This window comes from Labrus bergylta, chromosome 1 (genome assembly GCF_963930695.1).
Source record: "Labrus bergylta chromosome 1, fLabBer1.1, whole genome shotgun sequence".
NCBI lineage: Eukaryota > Metazoa > Chordata > Actinopteri > Labriformes > Labridae > Labrus > Labrus bergylta.
Window position 1 is genome coordinate 20954603 of NC_089195.1, and position 21002 is coordinate 20975604.

General features: G+C 40.4%; 1 protein-coding gene across 1 annotated transcript in view; it reads left to right on the forward strand.

Moving 5' to 3' along the window:
• The window catches only part of LOC109988237 (voltage-dependent T-type calcium channel subunit alpha-1H-like), a 44391-nt gene that overhangs the window by 13616 nt on the left and 9773 nt on the right, over window positions 1–21002 (forward strand). The window contains exons 7-25 of the mRNA XM_065956261.1: window positions 1832–2144; window positions 2256–2348; window positions 2453–3035; window positions 6260–6636; window positions 8230–8381; window positions 8898–9083; window positions 9377–9494; window positions 10345–10500; window positions 11291–11378; window positions 13077–13267; window positions 14972–15283; window positions 15787–15887; window positions 16250–16373; window positions 17004–17072; window positions 17258–17442; window positions 18094–18220; window positions 19028–19153; window positions 19296–19385; window positions 19815–20007. Of these exons, the coding sequence (XP_065812333.1) occupies window positions 1832–2144; window positions 2256–2348; window positions 2453–3035; window positions 6260–6636; window positions 8230–8381; window positions 8898–9083; window positions 9377–9494; window positions 10345–10500; window positions 11291–11378; window positions 13077–13267; window positions 14972–15283; window positions 15787–15887; window positions 16250–16373; window positions 17004–17072; window positions 17258–17442; window positions 18094–18220; window positions 19028–19153; window positions 19296–19385; window positions 19815–20007 (3584 nt within the window). The remainder of the gene's footprint in view (window positions 1–1831; window positions 2145–2255; window positions 2349–2452; window positions 3036–6259; window positions 6637–8229; window positions 8382–8897; window positions 9084–9376; window positions 9495–10344; window positions 10501–11290; window positions 11379–13076; window positions 13268–14971; window positions 15284–15786; window positions 15888–16249; window positions 16374–17003; window positions 17073–17257; window positions 17443–18093; window positions 18221–19027; window positions 19154–19295; window positions 19386–19814; window positions 20008–21002) is intronic.

Here is a 21002-nt window from a genome sequence, read left to right on the forward strand (position 1 = left end):
CACATTAGCGGATGTGTGTGTCTGTGTACGGGCTTCTCCTGCAGCATGAGTTACCTGAGTTAAAGACCAGACAGAGAGTTTGCATTTATGGTATATTTCTTCAGTTTTTAGACCAAAGTTTCCATACACAATGAAATAGCAACCCTTTACGGCCGTTTATTGTGTGAAGCAGCAGTACATTTATTTGATAATATTATTATAATACATTCTCCGTCCATCCAAGGATCACAGGTCGTCTGAGCTGTGGGGGCTGATCTGAATGGCATTGGGATGTGTTACACTACTAGTTTCAGATAATCCAAGAATCTTAACGCTGATTGGCAACATGATGTCAAGCGTTTGTTCACTAAGTGTTTTTAGCTGTTAGCTGCTCTTTTGTGCAGATATCTATTTATAGAGATAAAACCATTGTTGTCCAACTACAGCTGATGGGATCCCATTCATGACTCCATATGGTCTGTTTTCATGCATACACCAAAGCCTGCTGATTTGTGATTGTTCATGACTACTTGGTTTGCAAACAGAAACCAGAAGACTTAAAGGAAAAATCCGACTTCCAAGTACAGATTATATTTTTTTTATTATAAAGAATCTGTAAATAGAGATTACATTTTTTACCATGAAATGTCCATAATATGATCCCTAGTTAGACAATAGAGATCATATTTTGGACATTTTATTATAGTAAGGTTTATTATGACTACAGCGTAGCGATATCAATTATGTTTGGATTTTAAGATCTTATTAGTGGAAACAACTTTCTAGCACTTTGTCAAACTCTCGTCATTTTTTGATGATGTTTTTTTTAATGTGGATTAGCAGAACAAAGCTCTATGCCCAAGACACAATCCTTGTGATAACATTTCAATCATGCTACAGCTGTTAACAGGAAAGGCAATATTGTGTTGTCATATGTTCATATCTGGTCATATAAACCTGCAGTCTGCATATTGAACAGAACCTTCCCTTCCATTGATTTTGTTTTCACTCTGTCGTTTGTATTTCTTTCCGCTTCATAAACAACAGAATGACCTTTTCTAATTAGAAGTGAGGGAGTCGCGCTCCTCTGTGACCCCTCTCTACAACACACATGATTGATTGTTTATCTCTCTGCTGTACTCGCCCCTCTTTCTTTTCTTCCCTTTCCTTCATTCGTGATTCTCTCTCTGTTTTCTCATTTCCTCCTTTACCACCCTGGTTTATTTCATATTTTTCTCTCTGTTTTATTCAATAAAAATGGCGTCTTTTAGGAATAAAAGGTCAAAGAAATTATTGATATTTCAAAAACTCTGTTGAACTTAACACGAATGTATCTAGTAATTTCTGTTTGAGACTCTTTAACGTTTTGAAATTTTATTTATCAGCATTTTTTAGAAATAAATGAATTTTCTAAATTTCAACAAATCCCATGTTAGGGATTATCCAACAATTAAGTGATTCAACTAGGTATTATTTTGCAGCCAGAGCCTGAAATTCCTCTGAGCCATAGCGCTCCAGTGTTTTTCAAAACACATAAGTGGTTCACATGATCATTCTTTTAAATGAGCATGGCTGCTGTAGTTTATGTTACACATACCCTGCTGTACTAAGTACCCACACACCAAATGTTGTGGCTGAAAACAGTCCCAAAGAACCCCAATGTTTGCACCTGTCTTTAAAAAGTACTGCTATAGTATTTTGGGACCTACTTTCTTAATGACTTCCATCTTCTTTAAGAATAGTGTGGCTGTGTTTGGCTCATAGCTTTCATTTGTGTACATCAATTGATATGTTTTATGCATGTGTAATAAATAAAATACAATTAATTTATTCACCTCTCACTCTTCTCCAGGCGATATAATATATCCTTCCTGAGTGGCTACTATCAGCCAGATGGCACAGACGACCACCCCTTCATCTGCTCAACAGATAGAGAAAATGGGATGCGTAGGTGCTCCGATGTTCCTCATCGCCATGTAGCCGGGGCTTCCTGCTTCCTGGGTGCTGAGGAGGCTCCTCCTGAGATCGGACCTACAGTGGATCAACCAGTGTCATGTGTAAACTGGTACCAGTATTACAACCAGTGTCGGGCCGGGGAAGTAAATCCACACAAAGGGGCTATTAATTTTGATAATATTGGATATGCCTGGATCGCCATTTTTCAGGTGAACGGTAGCAGGATTTGTGTGCACGGATTCACTTTTAATGCTTCTGTGATACAAACATGACACACCACACTTTGCCGCTTTTCTGAGTGTGTGCTTGCTTTCATACAGGTGATTACTCTGGAAGGCTGGGTCGACATCATGTACTACGTCATGGATGCACACTCTTTTTATAACTTCATCTACTTTATCTTTCTCATTATTGTAAGTTCACACAGGCACCCACTTACACGCACATTTAAAGTTACTTGTATTACAGCTTGATGTCATGCATTGTGCTCTGCGTATGTATATGCTGTCGTCACCAGGTGGGCTCCTTCTTCATGATCAACCTGTGCCTGGTCGTCATTGCAACCCAGTTTTCTGAAACTAAGCAGAGAGAACACGCCTTAATGAAATCGGAGCAGCACGCCCGACAGCTCCACCAATCAGCTTCCACTCTGGCCAGCGACAGCCAACCGGGAAGCTGCTATGAGGAGATCATCCGCTACCTGGCTCACCTTGGCCGCAAAGCATGTCGGCGGCTGTTGCGCTGCTATGCTCAGAAACGCACACAATTTCACTGTGTGTGTGTATGCAAGAAAGACCGGGGCGTAGGATCCGCAAGAGGGAGTGGAGTCGGGGAAATGAACGGACTTGCCCACAGGCACTCAGGCCACGCCCCCAACAACCTGTCACACCTTCATCAGCTCTATCATCATCATCAGCAGCATCATCAGCAGACTCAGCAGACTCAACAGTCGGAGCCGGGAGTCAGTAATGGAGGGAAGGGTTTTAATTATCCATTCATAGCACCGCTCTTCAGTCACCTGGATGCAAAGGACCAGAACCCGAAGAGGCCGGTTGCCATGGAAACTGTCAACAGACTGCCTCAGCTGGTGGTGGAGCATGGTGAGAACAAAGGGGATATTTGTTTGTGGCTGTGCGCATGCTCTCAAGGTTATATTTTGCCTACATAAGTCTTGCAGGAGTGGATGCAAAGATGTGAGGGCCATTGGCATAAAAACAATCTAGCACATATTCTAGCAACTTTAGCACTTTTATGCCTTGATAAGAAAAAGTTTTCTCTCTTGGTGTGTCTCTGTTTGGGTTTCAGAGAAATGCAGGTTTATATATATATATATTTTTTTTTTTTTTTCATTCAGTCCTTTGAGAAAATCTTTTTGGTTCAGCTTGTAACCCAAGTTACAAAAAAGCGCTTTCCCCCTCACTTCCCCTCAGTCACATTAAGCCATGCAAATCACAGACCTCTGATGCCTCCGTCACTGCAGAGGTGAATTAAATTAAGTTTTTTTTTGTGCTCAAAGCATTATAATAAGAAAGAAGGGGAACTTCAGAAGGCTTCAGTCTGCACCGTTTTTTTCTATTTCATTGGCAAGCTTTCAGTCATAGACCTTGATCAGGTTTACATGGCAAAACAGATAGCAAGAGCACAGTGGTGTTTTTATACTTCCAGGTAATTCGCCCAGAGTCAACACATCTGTGTATCTCTTACATAAGATCCCACCAGGGAATTGTAGTCCCATGGCCTTTTTGAAGTCTGAATATGGAGAATAAGGGACTAAATGTGTAAAAGACAAAAAACAGGCATACACACATTCAGAACAGATGCATACTCCATAAAAACAATGTGACAGATGTTTTCATGCCTAGAAACACAGTTGTTTAAAGAAGAGAATACATGCATGGAATTAGAGCATAACATTTAGATTAAGTCTCCAGACAGCTGATCCCACATCAGTTCTATCTGAATGTACTTTCTAGATCTCCTCCCTGTGTAACATGCTTTGATTCCCTGAAGCCTGAGGGCAGATAAAGGACACAATGTGGAAGTCAGGAAGTAATTACTCATGAAAATGACTTGCAGATCTTTGAGGATCTTTTCTTTATTCTTTGCGTTACGTGTGATAACAACCTTGATGGAAAATCTTTGACTTGTTTGAAAAATATGAACAGGTGCCACAGAGGTTAACCAAAGCATAATTAACACTTATTTTTCACAGATTTAGCAGGAGCATCTTCTTTAATGTTACCTGTTTAAGTTACTCTGAGTAAACCGTACACCATTTTTGACCTAAGAACTTAGAAAACACCTGAAATGTCCACTCACAACTCCCAGTTGGTCTTTAAGGTTTTAAAGTTGTTGATTTCCCGGATGTGAAGGGTTTAAAGGGTGCTTGATAAAACTGCTCTTCCATCAAATTGGAGAACTTACTTACACAGAGAAAGTGAAAATGGATTTTCAGATTATAGCTGGAGACTCCCAAGATATCCTGACTTTCTTAATCCTGGGTATAGGCCAAACTCTGAAAACACAACACACTTTGCAAATTTCACAGCCCTGGTTTCCAATGCATGTCTTCCATTAATGGTTTGTAGTCTCTATGAATGAATGATGTTGTCGGGACCATTTACCCCCTTCCTGCTTACCCATGTAAGCAGGAAGCTATGGCTTCATATGTAGGACAGTGGATTGAGTTGATAAAATGATAAGATAGTGTTGGGAGTGACATGCGTGAAACGACCTGCTGATTGGAGTTGAACCCAAAAGTCTTCACACATGGGGGCTGGGACATAAATCCTGCGCTCTGATGACAATTATTAAAAGAGAAAAAATATTTTAATAAAAAAATTAAAGAAATGAAAATCACCTTTATCAATTTAAGCCTGATGATAAAAATACCGTTTTCTATCTGGATTGTGTACTGATAATTTAACAAACAGATTTATACATGAATGTTTAACGCTATAATTCATTGCTTCGATTCAGCTGTGAGGATATGCTGAATGCGCTGACAGCTATAGAGTCTGAATTTACACATTTTGCCTGAAAAATATAAAACAATCAGTCAATTCAATTGTATTCGTACGGAAGCGTATTGCATTCATGTTGAGAATTTTTTTTTTGCCTGGTTTCTTGTTATAACGAGAAAAGATCTCGTTATAATGAGAAAAGATCTCGTAATAACAAGAAACCTCGTTATAACGAGATCTTTATCTCGTAATAAGGAGATCTTTTCTCGTAATAACAAGATCTTTTCTCGTTATAACGAGATCTTTATCTCGTAATAACGAGATCTTTTCTTGTTATAACGAGATCAAGATCTTTATCTCGTAATAAAACCAGGCAAAAAATTCTCCACATGAATGCAATACGCTTTCGTATATTTGTGTAGCGCCAATTCATATCAAATATTATCTTAAGACATCACAAAAAAGCAGGTCTAAACTGTACTCTTTGGTCGGTTTTGCACTTATTTTCTCAGACTCTGAGGAGCTCCTCCGGTCTCAGAAGACATTAAACTGTTTATAATCTGAATAGTACTATCATTGATTATAAAACTATTCTTGATGTGAAAAAAATCAGTTAAATAACAGAGGAAAGACCTCATTATTTAATAAAATTCACTTAAAACATTTATTGTATCCGGGACACTTCCCATGAACAAAAAGTTGAGTAGAAATAATTCAGTATGCTGTTTCATGCACTGGGGATGCTGGGCCCAAATTCTGAAAATCACAGTGTATTTTATGCATATGTAATGCAGAGCCATTTTCTTTTCTAAAGTCTGCCTGCCGAAAGTTTCCTCACTGCCCACATTGTCTAAAGACACACACCACAGAACGGCCAGATTGGATTTACTATATCAGTGTCCAGTGAAACATGAATTTGTTGTAATTGTGATGACAAGTGAACTGCTCGTGCAAGATTTGCGTTTGTTGTTATGTCATTGGAGCGTTCCTCCCGAGCTGCTTGCTAATGAATTCCGCTGAAATGTTCACTCCAAGCTCCTTCCCCCCAACACACACACACACACACACACACACACACACACACACACACACACACACACACACACACACACACACACAAATCCTCACATCCCTGTTCTAATAAAAGAACTCCCCCTCTGCACAAAAGCATCCCAACTGCTAAGTTGCTTCCATGTTATTGAATTTTGTCTCCTAGAAATGAAATGAAGGGGCTCTCCTATATCGAGCAGCCAATATATATTGTATGACGTAATGTCAACATACAGAATTAACTATTTACAATCCTCCTGTCACTGTGCATGTATGACCTTTCTGTAACACCTCTCCTTCTGTCCATCCAGGTGGGTGTGCTGGGCATCCTGCTATAACATTGCCAGGTGAAGTCCCAGTAGACTCCCCAGCATGCCCGTACTGCATGTACTACAACCAACTGGGCGACACTGAAAATGTTCGTGAGCAGATTGAAGACCAGCAGCATGGGTACAACAACTCGTGCCCTGGCAACAGTCCTTGTCATAGTAACAGCCCCTGCCATTGTAGCAGCCCCTGTCATGGTGATGCCCAGGTGTCTGAGCCAAAGAAAAGGCTGTTGGAGCGTTGCTGGGCGGGACCCCGAACCAAACTAGATCTCATTGTTGGCAGCAGATACTTCAACAGAGGAATCATGATTGCCATCCTTATAAACACACTGTCAATGGGCATTGAGTACCACGAACAGGTATGTTTGTGTTGAGGCTGCATGCTTTTGTGTGTGTATGTGCAATTTTACATGCGTTTATGTGACTTCAGTTGATTGGAAATGGATGTGCTAATCACTGTGTGCGGAATCAATGAAGTTACTCTCCAATCAACACTTACAGCAGCAGACACATGGGATCACAGGGTGTTTTGTGTGAGTGTGTGTTTGTGTGTGTGTGTGTGTGTGTGTGTGTGTGTGTGCGTGCGTGCGCGCGCACATGTATCGGGATATGGAGAAACTCATAACCTGAAGTGTTAATTAAATCGTGACCCTGGGACGGGAGAGAGAGTGAGCTGTGTAGAGACAGGGCAGAGTGAGAAAGGCGATCAGGATAGGTTGGGGGAGGAGGAGGAGATCTGACTTTGTGATTGGCTGAAATGCAAGACTAGACTGAGGGAGATGATGAAAGATTTCATTTGGCCTATTTCCTGTGCATTATGACAGATCCGGTTGGCCTTAACTTCTTGGAAGACTAAAAAATAAGACCAGCCCTATTTAAATACTTTTTTTACGATCTAAAGAGACCCAAACTAACAATGGAAATGTATTCAGTCATAGTAGTATATGACTACATTTCCCTCATAGCCTGATATGACTTTTCTTCTCTATGCTGTAGAAATCCACAGTTAACTAAACCTATTTAGTGTAAATAAAAAGGCATGCATTTTAGTGGGCAACATTCCCTCATTTCAGTCAACATGGCCAGAACAGCTCAGTCTGAAATACCTCTGGGACTTGTTTTCTGATCTCTGGAGAGTAACTCTGTGTCAGGCAGATGTCACTGAGCATGATCCGATACACATACTACATGTTTGCAATGCTTTGTTGGTCTGATCAATTTGTGAGAAATAAATCACAACGTCTGATTTCTAGATATGAAAGGAATGCCATCCAATGCCATAGCTACTTTTATGTTTCCAAAAGTTAAAAAAAAAAAAAACAGAGTACAATATATAAGACCTTGGTTAAACAGACAACTTTTTAAAAGTTTAGTTTGCCCTTTGTCCCTCTGAATTGACTCTTTTAACTGTGAGTCATATAATGTGAATATTCCCAAGGATAAATCCAAACAATTAATGCATTATTCAACAGTGTTCAAATAATCAATGAATGCCCCTGTAACATATTCAATGGTTAAAAAAGATCATTGTGTTTGAATGTGAAAGTATAAAAAAAAAAAAACACAAGCCAAGTTTAATTTATTAATTTAGATGAATTCCTGTTTTGTAATCTGCTGTATGCTTGTAATGCCTCTATGGTCCAGAGTGGGGCCCACCCAAAAAGTTGACAACCAGTACTCTTAGCATCTTCATTAGTATAAATAATGAAAGTACATTCACTCTCTCTTCTCCAAAGGACTGTGGGAAGAAGCTAGACTGTGTTCACATCCTGGGGCTGCTTCCCTTAGAGACTTTATCCACATAAACTGTTGCCTAGAGTAGCATTTAAGAATTCATAACTTGTTTATTTTACTGCCAATCTCGCTGCTAGTCTCCTTGTTATTGTTTATTTTCTCCATGTTCTTGCTCCATATCTGTGCATCGATCTCTTGTCTTTTTCTCTGCTCTTCAGCCGCAGGAGCTGACAGATGTTTTGGAGATCAGCAACATGGTGTTCACAAGTCTGTTCAGTTTGGAGATGCTGCTGAAGGTCATGGCTCTTGGGCTCTTTGGATACCTTAAGAACCCCTACAACGGCTTCGACAGCGTCATTGTCATCATCAGGTCAGATTCTGATAAAGGATCTTTTAGGCTGTCAGTTTGTTGGAAAGTTGTTGCCATGGAAGTGCCCTGTCATTTGAAAGTCCTCGGCAACATTGCATTTGCATCATCTGAGACTGTCACAGTGATGCTGGCTTTGGCAGTGAGGCCATTTAGTTGGACTCTCCCATTCCAGAGGGTCTGTATTCACTCCATTATGTAGTACTACAAGCTAAATTATGTATCCGCACTTGAAGGCTTTGCTTGTTTACTGTGCCAGTGCACACTCTTTTCACCTTCTTTATTGGCTGGTTAGTTGTAAACAACATTGGCCCATTTCCCTTTTTCACTTGCCACAGGCCACACGGAAATAATTTGAAGCTTTTTCCACCTTGCCAGGGGGCTTTTGTGGGTACAACTAGTGCCAACTTCAGAAGAGTGGCACCTCCGTTTTAGGACACAGATATTCCCTTGGTGCTCTGTGTATGACTTTTGCTTTCTGTTTATGATCTGTTTATTATCTGTGTGTGTGTGTTTTAGTGTGTGGGAGATTGTTGGTGAGGCAGAGGGAGGCTTGTCTGTGTTGCGTACCTTCCGACTGCTGAGAGTTTTGAAGCTGGTCCGGTTCCTTCCAGCACTGAGGAGGCAGCTGGTTGTGCTGATGAAGACAATGGACAATGTGGCCACGTTCTGCATGCTGCTGATGCTCTTCATATTCATATTCAGGTACCCTCTTTTCGCTAAATGTGATGATGCATTCTGAGACTCAAAAGCCAACTGTTTGCAGCGGAAATGATTCTGATTATACTGTACCTTACGAAAGTCATTCTCATTACAACCGACCTTTTCCTTCTTTGTTACAATAGATATTAGAACATGTACGAGAACATCATTGCTCACCCAGACTGCATTATTATGCACTATTCCTAACATCCAAATTAAAATGTAATGAAAGTAATGTTTTTTTCTCTGTCTTTCTTTTTTTTTTGTTTGTATGTGTGTCTGATTGTGTTTGCCAGTATCCTTGGTATGCATCTGTTTGGCTGTAAGTTTGGTTTGCAGGAGAACAGTGGAGACACTTTACCTGATAGGAAAAACTTTGACTCTCTGCTGTGGGCGACCGTCACTGTGTTTCAGGTCAGAGAAATGTCTGTTTATGAGCTCACATACACCAATAAACAACCAACACTATTCAATTTAGAAACATCTCTATGAATTACAGTCTAATGTAGCTTTTAATTTATTTGGCATGAGAGTGATATAGCAGCTGCTGCTGTCACACGTATTAGCGCTGATGATCTTACACGTTATTTCATTTGCTCCAATTTGGGAGAGCTGCACTCCACTTTTTCTATGAAATATAAAAACTCTCCCTGTGGGCAGGTGAGATACGCAAGCTGAGGGGGGAGGAAGAGTAATAAAATATGCACTCCACAGGAGCTCATTACACACTGATGAGCATCGTTACTGTTCAGCTGACAATGAGATATTAAAGGAGAAATATATACACAGTTTTTTACATGATTACACTCACTATCGCTTCTTTTAATGATGGTTGTATTTCTGTTTCATTTCTGTGTTTCTTTTCAGGATTTCTTATTTTGCCAGCTATGAGCATACTACTTGTAATCTGCAGTTATGATAGCAATAAACAAAGTATATGTACAACAAAATGACAGAAAAACAAAACAAAACAACCTTCAACCCTGCTTCCAAAATGTGTCTGTTTTTCCTTCTGGGCACTTTTTTTGGGGCCAAACAATCATAGTAAAATGTAATAAAGTGGTTTGAAAGTGGATAGGAGGTAAAATATTGTCAGATGGAGATATAAATGAAATCAGTTCAGATCAGCTCTCACATGTCAGTCGGGGTACAGCATCTATAAATGCGTCTCTTATAATTTAAAGTAGCATCTTCATATTTAAAATGATTCTATCTGGGGTAAAGTATGAACATTGTTTCATGTATTCCCACCTCCAACCAACAGATCCTCACCCAGGAGGACTGGAACGCAGTGCTGTATAACGGGATGGCCTCCACCACACCGCTGGCTGCCCTCTACTTCGTCGCCCTCATGACCTTCGGCAACTACGTCCTCTTCAACCTGCTAGTTGCCATTTTGGTGGAGGGCTTTCAAGCCGAAGTAAGGGCAAAGATGGGGTTTTCTATTCGAGCTACTTAGAGAATGAGGCGGAGAGAAGGGGACTAATTGAGCTCTGTTGTGTTGTTGATACCAAAGCTGCTTACACCGAAATAATCTCCACCATCCTGTCTGTGTGGCTGCTCCCCTCGCTCTCTTTATCCATCACTCTTTTTTTTCTCAGTTGTCCTCTCTTTCTCTATCTATCTCTCACTCTCTTTATCTATCCCCTTCTCTCTTTCTCCCTATCTTTCTCTCTTGCTGTTAGATACACACACACATACACACACCAAATACTCTCCAGGGGTGGGATGTGTTTGATATCGCCTGCCATTCACAGCTGGTGAGCTTTTGTTGTTTAGTTTTCATCTTTTATCTCCAGCATCAGAGAACACACTCTCTCTCTCTCTCTCTCTCTCTCTGTGACTTTCTCTCTCTCTCACACACACACACATACATACAAATGCACAGATACCCTTTGCCAAAGCTGTCTGCCTCCATCTTTCTGGCGTGAATTTTAATTAAATTCAGTAAAGCTTTATTGGCGTGACTACAGGGAATCGCTGCCAAAGCCATGCACATAACTCAACTAGAGAACACTGGAGATCCCCTCCGCCCGTCCCTTTGTCTCTGAGTCTTTCACTCTGCTCAAGCTCACATTTTTCACTTTTACAACAGTCAACAGACAGCGAGAAAAGGAAGGGGATGATGATGAAGATTATGTTCATGGTGCTGATACAGTTGCTGCGTGTGTGTGTGTGTGTGTGTGTGTGTGTGTGTGTGTGTTTTTCAGGGAGATGCAAACAGATCTGAGGCAGATGAAGAGAGACAATCTCTCTCTTACGAGGATGAGGAGAAGTTGAGAGAACTCTATGCTGCAGGTACAAACTCTTGGACAGAAATATCACTCACATACAATTACCCCATGGGATCTGTTTGGCATATTACAGCTTGGCTCCTTCTGTCAATGTTTTCACCTTTGAGGCCAACTTAATTTCTGATTTTACAAACAAACAAAACCTTTTCAAACAAACAGGAATGGTAAAATGATTTCCCAGAGTGCCTATGGACCTTTGTTCACTAACAAACTTTAACATACACCAGAGATTGGCTGCTAACATTTCCCTCTGCTCTGCTCACATTTACTGAAGAAACAGAGTAGGATTTTCTGGCACAACTTCGCCAACTACCAAAGTGCACAAAGAGTGAAGGGTTTGAAGAGGTCCAAAATCTCCAGCAACACTTGTAGTATGAAGATCAACTTCTTGAACTTTATTAGACCTTTATGGATGTCTAATAAAGTTAATAAAGCTGCTCACATTTACGCTCATTTTCTGTTTCTATTTTTTATTTTAATTGTTTTACCTTTCAGCTTTATTAGATAGAACAGCTGAAGAGAGACATGAATCAAAGGGCCGAGGTCAGGAGCCCAACCTGCAGCCGATGCATTAAAGGACTTTGCCTCAGTACATGGGGCAGCTGCTCTTCTGACTGAGCTAAACCAGGGTCCTACTTGATCTTTTTATTTGGAAAAAAAAACAGAATTAAGTCTGCATTGCAGTCTACATATTAGGTGATCTTGTAATGATATTACACATGTCCAATACAGCAGCCCTGAGTTCATAATGATCAAGAGAACTGTTCGGAAAACTATTCCGCTGACCTTTTGATGACACTTGATGTCAGCCTATAACAACCAATGAGAGCCTTTATTGAAAGGAGGGGCCACCCCTCTGTTCTGACTGCCAATTGCACTTGACTGCGACAATGACTGATGTCTCTTGTAGCCAATGAAATTCTCTAAACGTGGATATGCTGCTTCTATCAATACTTAGGGGGGATTTCTTTATGCACCCACTAAGGAGATTGATATAAAGTACGAGCGGTTTTCAGAACTGCATTAGAAGTCTTTTATTTACTTATTTTTAATAACAGGCTATCTGTCAATTTGTTGGAATGTTGTTGGCTGTGAGTCATGAATTATTTGGAGAAAACAGACTAATCTATCTAAAATCAGACATTAAACATCCCCATATAGGAGGAATGGAATTATCATTGTGCTCGACTATGAGACTGGCAGTTTTGTCCAGTACTCGACTGTATGAGGTCACCCCTAGGACCATGCAATGGAAAAGCAGCTTTAGTGTAACTGTTTGTTGGCCATGAGGTCTGTAGTCTTTTCTATCCCATCACCTGTTTTTAAAGAAGACTCCAAAAGCTCCAAAAAATATTTGGATACTTTCCAACTTTTTAGTTTGCTACATTTTCTGTCAGAGAGAATTCTGCTAACTTTAAATGATTTAATTCATTTAATTATTTTCAAATGTTCATTTGATTATAAATTGAACGTAAAAAAAAGTCTTGACATTTCGTAAATAATTAGATATTTCCTTGACAGTAATGAACCCTCCAGCCCCTTGTTACCCAAAAAGGGGCAGGGGGTTTATAAAATGGATGGATGGAAGAAAGTTCCTCAAATAAAATAAACAAGGAGTCATCTCTTTGTCTTTTGTTGTAGCAACAGGTTGAAAATGAAAATGTTCACGTGAGAATGTTTGTGTGCCTGTGTGTTTCTACAGAGCTCAAAATACAAGCAATGATGTTGAGCCCCAATGGTCTCCTGAACCCAAAAGCCTCCATGCCCCCCCCTCAACAGCCTCCTCTGCCCGTCATCACTCACACTGCAGCCACGCCCACCATAAACTCCAGCCAGTCACGCCGGGCGAGCGCTGCTTCCATGGACATCAACAGCATTGAGCGGAGGTCAACGGTGAGTCTGGGTCCCGGGCTTTTATAAAAATCATTGCCAAGTTATATATCTGTAATAAAGTTGATGAAGTGAGGAACTCAAACGGAGCAAGTTAACAAAATTAAAAAGCAGACAATGATTTATATTTGTTAAGAGGTGCTTTTGCAAGAAAAACAGTTGTTAGGACTTCACTGGAAGAAAACTCAAAGACCTTGGATGAGGACCTGAATACAAATTTAGTTCAGTTTATGTCTGTGGAAAAAAAAAATACAATTGTAACAGGCTTTTTTAATTTCAATGAGGAGAAGCATAACAACCTCAAAAGTGATCTTTCAAGGTACCACCAGGCAGAATTTTGTCTCAACAAAAGAGACACACTTTTTCGGCTAGCTTTAAAACCTAGCTCATCACTAAGTGCATTTCCTTCTTCATCAAACATTTGAAAAAAGGAATATTTTGTTACCAGCATTGTATTAGCTGGCAGTCTGCTTGTCAAAGACTTTTTTTTCCTGGCACATGGTCTTCTTTTCCTTGGCACATTACTACCGCTTACTGTTTATCAGTTGAGTCATATAGCCTTCCTCTGACTGAAAGACAAATGTTGATGTAATTGAGGAAATGCCAGATTGGGTTTATCATGACTGGTGGATTATGAAATAAATACTGGATGGTGTTAGATGTCCTTAGAATAGTGGCTGACTTGGATGTCACAACTATGCCCTTGCACAGGTTGTATTGGTTTGTTTTCTGTTTTTCCTTTTTGTGTGTAATGAGGTTTTCATGGGTCCTCTTTGTTTTGTGTAGCACAGATTTGACCCATATACGCTAGTCGAGCCAGGTTCCAACAATATTTAGTCTACAGCCTAATTGAGTCTGACTGGTTATCTTTTCTATTGACTGTCTTAGTGTATGTGTGTAAATGTGTCTGTTGCACGAGTGGAACCAGGAAAGTGTCCTATCAGCTCTGATCACATGGTGAAGGAGAAGAATGTGGTTTTCGAGGCGTGACAGAGAGTGTAACCTGTGCAGTGCAGGCAAAATCACACGCATTGCTGCTCTTTTCGACTGTCGCTGCCTGTTAATTGGTGGCATGATGCTGTCAGTGTTGGTGTTCTCTCCAGCTGTGGATGTTTGAGAGCTTAGCGGTGGGGAATTTCCACTGAAGTTTTGCCTCACCTTTTTTGTGCCATTTCAAGTGATTGTACTAATTTGCAGCGTTTCCTATAAAGCACATCTTCACGTCTTCACAGTACAATCACGTTTTTTTCATTTGTTCCTCTTGACATAATTTCAGGTTTCTGTGACTTCCTTAAAAAGCTTCTCCTGTCATTGCATTTTGCTCCTCTCTCTCAAACACGTTGGATCTATTTACACTGTTAGATAAAATGAAATAATGTCCTGCCACTTCCTCCTTCAATCTGTTTGTAATTTTAAGAAATGCCTGTATGTTGTTTGTTTATGCATCTTTGGCAGAAACTAGGAGTGTTTGTTGTAATGCAACCGATCTTCCTGCTAATAATTATTTGACAGAATTGTTGTCATATGAGAAAGAGATCCCACAGATATTATTATTTAAAATCATCCCTCAAGTTTCTCCTCGTGTGCAGGCTGGTAGAGCATAAAATCCTGACAAAATCCATCGTCAATGCATTGTTCCAAATCATGGCAACATGGCAGCTTAAATCTGTCAGAAATTTGTAACTAATTGTTCCTGTTTTTCCGCAGCTGTCTTCACAGTCTCTGTGGGACAGCGGGCCTGAGAGCCGTCGCTCCAGCTGGACCAGCATAGGCCGAGCCCCCAGCCTCCACAGGAAAAGCCAGTCAGGAGAGATGGAGTCCCTGCTGTCTGACACGCACACCAGCTCCATCCCGAGCAGCAGGGAGCAGTCTCTGGACCAGCCCGAGTACCTGCAGGTTCCCATGCTCCACCAGGCTGACTGCAACGGCACCTCCTTTCACCCTTCTGACCACTGCTTTGACGACGCGCCGCAAACCACACATTACAACAGTGACCAGGAGGACGAGGAGATTGAGGAGGTGCAGCTCTTTGCATTTTTGTCATGCATTTATGTGCAAACCTGAGAAGGAAATATATCAAAGTGGTTTATGTTGAGGTCAAAACAAAAAAAAAAAACATTTTAATTGTCACGCTTTGGTTATTTTCAGTCAACACAAGTAAATAAAGAACTTGTTTAGCTGTGCGCAAAAGTTGAAAAACTGCTGCTAATTAACTTGCCAAGGCATGAATTCCAATCTCTGTGACCTTAGACACTTGCATTACTTTGAAAAATTTTAATGAGCTTATTTCAAATTAATATCAGGCTGGAATTAACATGGGTAACATTGTTTGAAAACCTAGTTTTGATTTGAATTCATGCTACAACAGATAGCCTGCTTAATTTTTGTTCTTTTTAAACATTTTGGATGAATTGAACTATGTAAGTTATTGCCATATTCCTTCCTATTGGTGCATGTAGGTGAGCTCATTTTCTTATGCAAATAAATGTGTGTGTGTGTGTTTGTTTGTTTGTTCCCTTCAGAGTTTATGTAAGAAACTGAAGAAGATTCTGGAGCCATATGAACCACAGTGGTGCCTGGAGCATGAAGAGTGGGCTCTCTATCTGTTTTCTCCAAACAACCAGTAAATACACTACACACACACACGCACACGCACGCACACACACACACACACACACACACACACACACACACACACACACACACACACACACACATAGATAGAGCCCTCGGTATTCTCCTGAGTGGTGTAAATGGCTTAAGCCTCATCATGTGTGAAAATTCACGGCCGAGGTGTGAAGGATACCGCCAAGGCTTAGTAACACTCTTTTCACTTTTATCAATAAATCTGTCCGAGTGAAAATTTGCACATTATGTTGACAAATGCACTGATGTGTAATAATTACATGTAAAAAATGATGGAGGAGAAACTGAGTATGCTTTCTTTGACCTTCTCTCTTTCTCTTTCTCTCTCTCTCTTTTAAGTTTCAGGCAGTGGTGTCAGAAGATCATAGGTCACAAGATGTTTGATCACATCATCCTCCTCTTCATCTTCCTGAATTGCATCACCATTGCTCTTGAGAGGCCCGACATACACCCCAACAGCATGGTAACACACATGCCAACACATACAGTCACATGTTTTTCTCTCTGTACTTGTGAGGTTCCCCGTTTGCGTAATGTGTCTGACCTTTAACTTAAACATTTAAGATAGTCTTGATTTTGCACTGAGTCTGTAATTATTGTGTGGCCTGGCTTGTTTTAATGTATTTTGTTGATTTTAATGTCCTCATTGTTTTCAAAAGTGTTTTTTTTAAATGCATTTTTCCCTTAGGTTAAGCTATGTTAAATACACTTGCCTCACCTAAGCAACATTTCCATCAAGTTCAAACCTCAAACAGCCTTACAAAGCAGTGTGAAGGGGCTAACATGTTCTCAGAGCAAATGTTTAAAACAGTGAATCAGTCATCACAAACAGAGAATGACACACACAAACACGCACACCAAAACAACACAATCTGTTCACTTGCTAATCTGCTTTTTGCTGATGGAAGTGGGGATCATTATAAGAACATGTGCTGCACTCAGTATGCTTTTTATTATGTTTCTACAACAGAGGTAATGGATTTATTTCAGCTCATTATGTAACACGTTGCTGTGAGTTTGAATTCATAAGCAAAGCTGAAGCCACTGTGACTCGAAGCCCTTAAATTGACAGATGTGTGTGTGTGTTTGACAGGAGCGCGTGTTCCTCAGTGTGTCCAATTACATTTTCACTGTGATCTTCGTGGGCGAAATGATGATCAAGGTAACCATAACAAGACACGTCTCACTCCAAAGTCATTTTCTCTCCTTACTTGTAAATGGCACATTTTCCTCCCTGTTGGGGATCAGAATTGCTTTTAGTCACATTTTACACCTCATATTATTGTATTATGTTCGATAATTCAGCTGGAGCTCTGTGTTTCTCCATATGTGTGTGTGCGTGTTAAGGTGGTAGCTATGGGGTTGTACTTTGGAAAGGGTGTGTACCTGCAGAGCAGCTGGAACATTTTAGATGGAGTTTTGGTGTTTGTGTCTCTTGTGGACATCCTGGTCTCCATCGCATCAGCTGGCGGCAATCGAATCCTAGGCATCCTCCGAGTGCTCCGTCTACTCCGCACACTGAGGCCACTCAGGTAGGACGACTGGGTGTTTGTGATCACTGCATTGATAAAATATTGTGTTTTTGTAGGCTGGGAATTGTGGGGGAATTTACAGTACAATACGACAAGAGCCAATCTGATACGATTTGAAATGATAGACGGCCCACGATAACAATAATATCAGGATACGGTCATTCTGCAATAATTGATCAACGGCAAGACAATCATACAATAATACATTAAGATATCTGACTAACTGAAGCATATAAAGTGCCCCTTAACGGGTATAGTGCAGAATTGATCTATTCATGAACTTCATTTTGGTGTCAGCTTCACTTCTTATCATGCTTCTATTCTGACCTTCTTTTCACCGCTGTCATACTTTATCTGCTGTCCTCTTCTTCTTTTATCCCACTGTCCACTTATGCTTGGGCCATTCTTTTCGGTTCACGTCACCCTCATTCATGTCATAAGCCACATCGTGAGGAGTCATGAAGTAGTGACGCAGTGAGTCAAAACTGCGGAGAAATCTGTTTAGGGCTTCGTTTTTTACATTTGTTTACAGTGATTTGATAATTATATCACTCAAGTCAGGGCAGCAGTATATTGCCTTATTGATGTTTTGTTCAAACCCTAGTGTGTAGTGCATTTGTGATTGTGTGTGTTTGTGTGTGTGTGTCCCAGGGTGATAAGTCGAGCTCCTGGTCTAAAACTGGTGGTGGAAACTCTGATCACATCCCTCAGACCCATCGGGAACATCGTCCTTATCTGCTGTGCTTTTTTCATCGTGTTTGGAATTCTGGGGGTTCAGGTAAACATTTAAACTGTAAAGTCCCCGTTCATCCTCTGTTGTTTGAAGATATGCCTCATTATTTTGCATGGGAAAATACTCATTTTCACCCAGGATTATGTGCCCAAACATCCAAAGCTTGTTGTCTTTTCTGCTGCACGAGGACACTGTTCAGTCGACTCTAAAATATTCGAGGCGTATCTCAGAGAAAGCTCCAGGTAATAAAAAGTGAAGGGAAAAAATTGGGAGAAAATGCTAATGAGCTGCTGATTATGCGCCAGAAATCCCTGAAAGTAATTTTAAAAAAAACCCAATGCTTTAACTTTTAGGATTGTGCTGAGAATGTTTTTCCAATTAAATTCTAATTAATTTTTGTGGATTAATGAAATATAGTCATTTTAGATAATATTGATAAGTTTAACCATTTTCAAAAACGATTGATAAATTATGTACTAAATCAAAACTGCAAGATAACATGGCCCTATGGTCCAAAGAGTCAGAAGATAAGCATGTTGTTAAACAGTGCCTCCATAAAAGATCCATTTGATTAAAGGTGTATGAAAGGCAGGAATATATTAATTCTAAAGCTACTTTTTTTTCTAGTAATTGCTTTTTTACTTTCTTTCTTGTGAAACAGTGGATAATTTCACCTCTTTTCACCTCACATTGCTGTTTTATTGTACAACAAAACATCCACCTTTCCACACTCCAGGAAGCTTTGTTTAGCTTGACGTTACAGTTTGAGTCTTTGTGCGCACATCTGTCTTTGAATGGGTGTGTGTGTGTGTGTGTGTGTGTGTGTGTGTGTGTGTGTGTGTGTGTGTGCAGCTCTTTAAAGGGAAGTTCTTCTACTGTGACGGGCTTGATGTGAGTAACATCACCAACAAAACCCAGTGCCTGGAGGAAGGACACCGCTGGGCTCGACGGAAATACAACTTTGACAACCTGGGACAGGTTTGTCTGCCGCATTTACGCACACACACACACACACACACACACACACACACACACACACACGTCAAGGACTGCTCTGACACGTTTTCTGACTAAATGATTGACAGCGTGACATTGATTAATGTGTGTCCCTCTCCCTAAGGCGCTGATGTCACTCTTTGTGCTGTCATGTAAAGATGGCTGGGTCAGCATCATGTATGATGGTCTGGATGCTGTCGGAGTGGACCAGCAGGTGAAGACGCACACATAAAAGCACACACGTACACATACAGAGGATGAAAGAGGTTGTGGGAAATGAAAAATGAATAACAGGGGGACTTTTTCAGCCAGTGTTTATTGTATTTCACAGTATTTTGTTCCTGTTTTTTGTCAGTCTCAAGCACAATTTAAGTTGTTTTTTTTCCAGCAGAGAGGAGAAATATTTCAAGAGAGAAGGGAAGTGTAGGAAAAGAAAAGGCAGACAGATAAATAGATGTGGCTTGACAGTGCTTGCTGCTTCACTGCTGACTCAGGATTTACATTGTCTCCTTGTTTATGCTCTTCTTCCTCTCCCCCCTCATCACCCCCTGTCGTCACTCTTTGGTCCTCCTTTTTTTTTTAACATTTTGTCCCCCTGCCACCTCTTCTTCTTCTCTCCCTCCTCTTAATTCTCTCTCTGCAGCCAATAAGAAACAACAACCCTTGGATGCTGCTTTTTTTCATCTCTTTCCTGCTCATTGTCAGCTTCTTTGTGCTCAACATGTTCGTGGGCGTGGTGGTGGAGAACTTTCACAAGTGTCGGCAGGAGCAGGAGGAGGAGGAGGCACGGCTGAGGGAGGAGAAACGTCAGAAGCGGTTGGAGAAAAGGAGAAGAAGTGAGAAAACAGGAGGGGAATGGGGGAGAGGGAGTGCAAGACATGTACAACATATGGCTAAAAGTTTATGGAAACCTGAACATTACGGTGACAGTATATTTTGAACTCATCATCTGAAACCATGAGCATAAATCTGATTTGTTGCTTTCGTGAGGCTCTTATAATCAGTTGTTCTGACATCTTTCAAATCAGTTCTGTTTTGGCTGGAGCAGTTCTCATTTCTATGATGTAAAATTCCCTTTATAATACACATAAATCGCATATTCTTTTTTTGTTCAAATCATGGTTTTCTTAAGTTTCTTTAGAACAATGTCTGCTACAAAATAAACCATTGCAGATAAAGCACTGTGTAAATAATATAACAGAAGACAAAAGAGAAAATGTATTTTGAATAGCTTAGTGTTAAAAAACGAAGAGAATGTTCTTTTTTTTAATATCATATAGATACAAAATCAGACGTTTGATGTTGTAAATAATTCAAGTAAATCCACTAAGTCTCTCCTGCTATGATGAAATCTAACCGCTAAATAAAATAACCCTTTAAAAACCATCCACCTCTGAAATGCTTACAATCAGCACTTGAAACATGTTGGCAGCGTGACAGAGCTGTAGTGCAACTGGAGTGTGATGCGGTTTTGTGTTCAGAAGACATCCAGGATTAGTGAGATCTGGCACTGATGTTGAGCGATAAGTTCATCCCAAACGTGTTGGATTGGTTTGAAACCAAGGCTTTAAGCAGACTCGACAAGTTTTTCCAACAACAAATAGGAAATGTATTTATGGATCTTCCTTTTTGGTGCCAGACATTGTAAAGTTGAAATAGGAAATTCTTCACAAACTGCTGTATGCTAACTCACTGGAAGCTCTTGCATTGGAAAATAAGACAGGGGTATCCACATACTTTAGCAAATGGGCTGCATGTATAAAACACTTTTTTTTATTCTTTTGACCACTGAACACTTGAAGCTATACGTCAACATACTCCCATTCTCCCA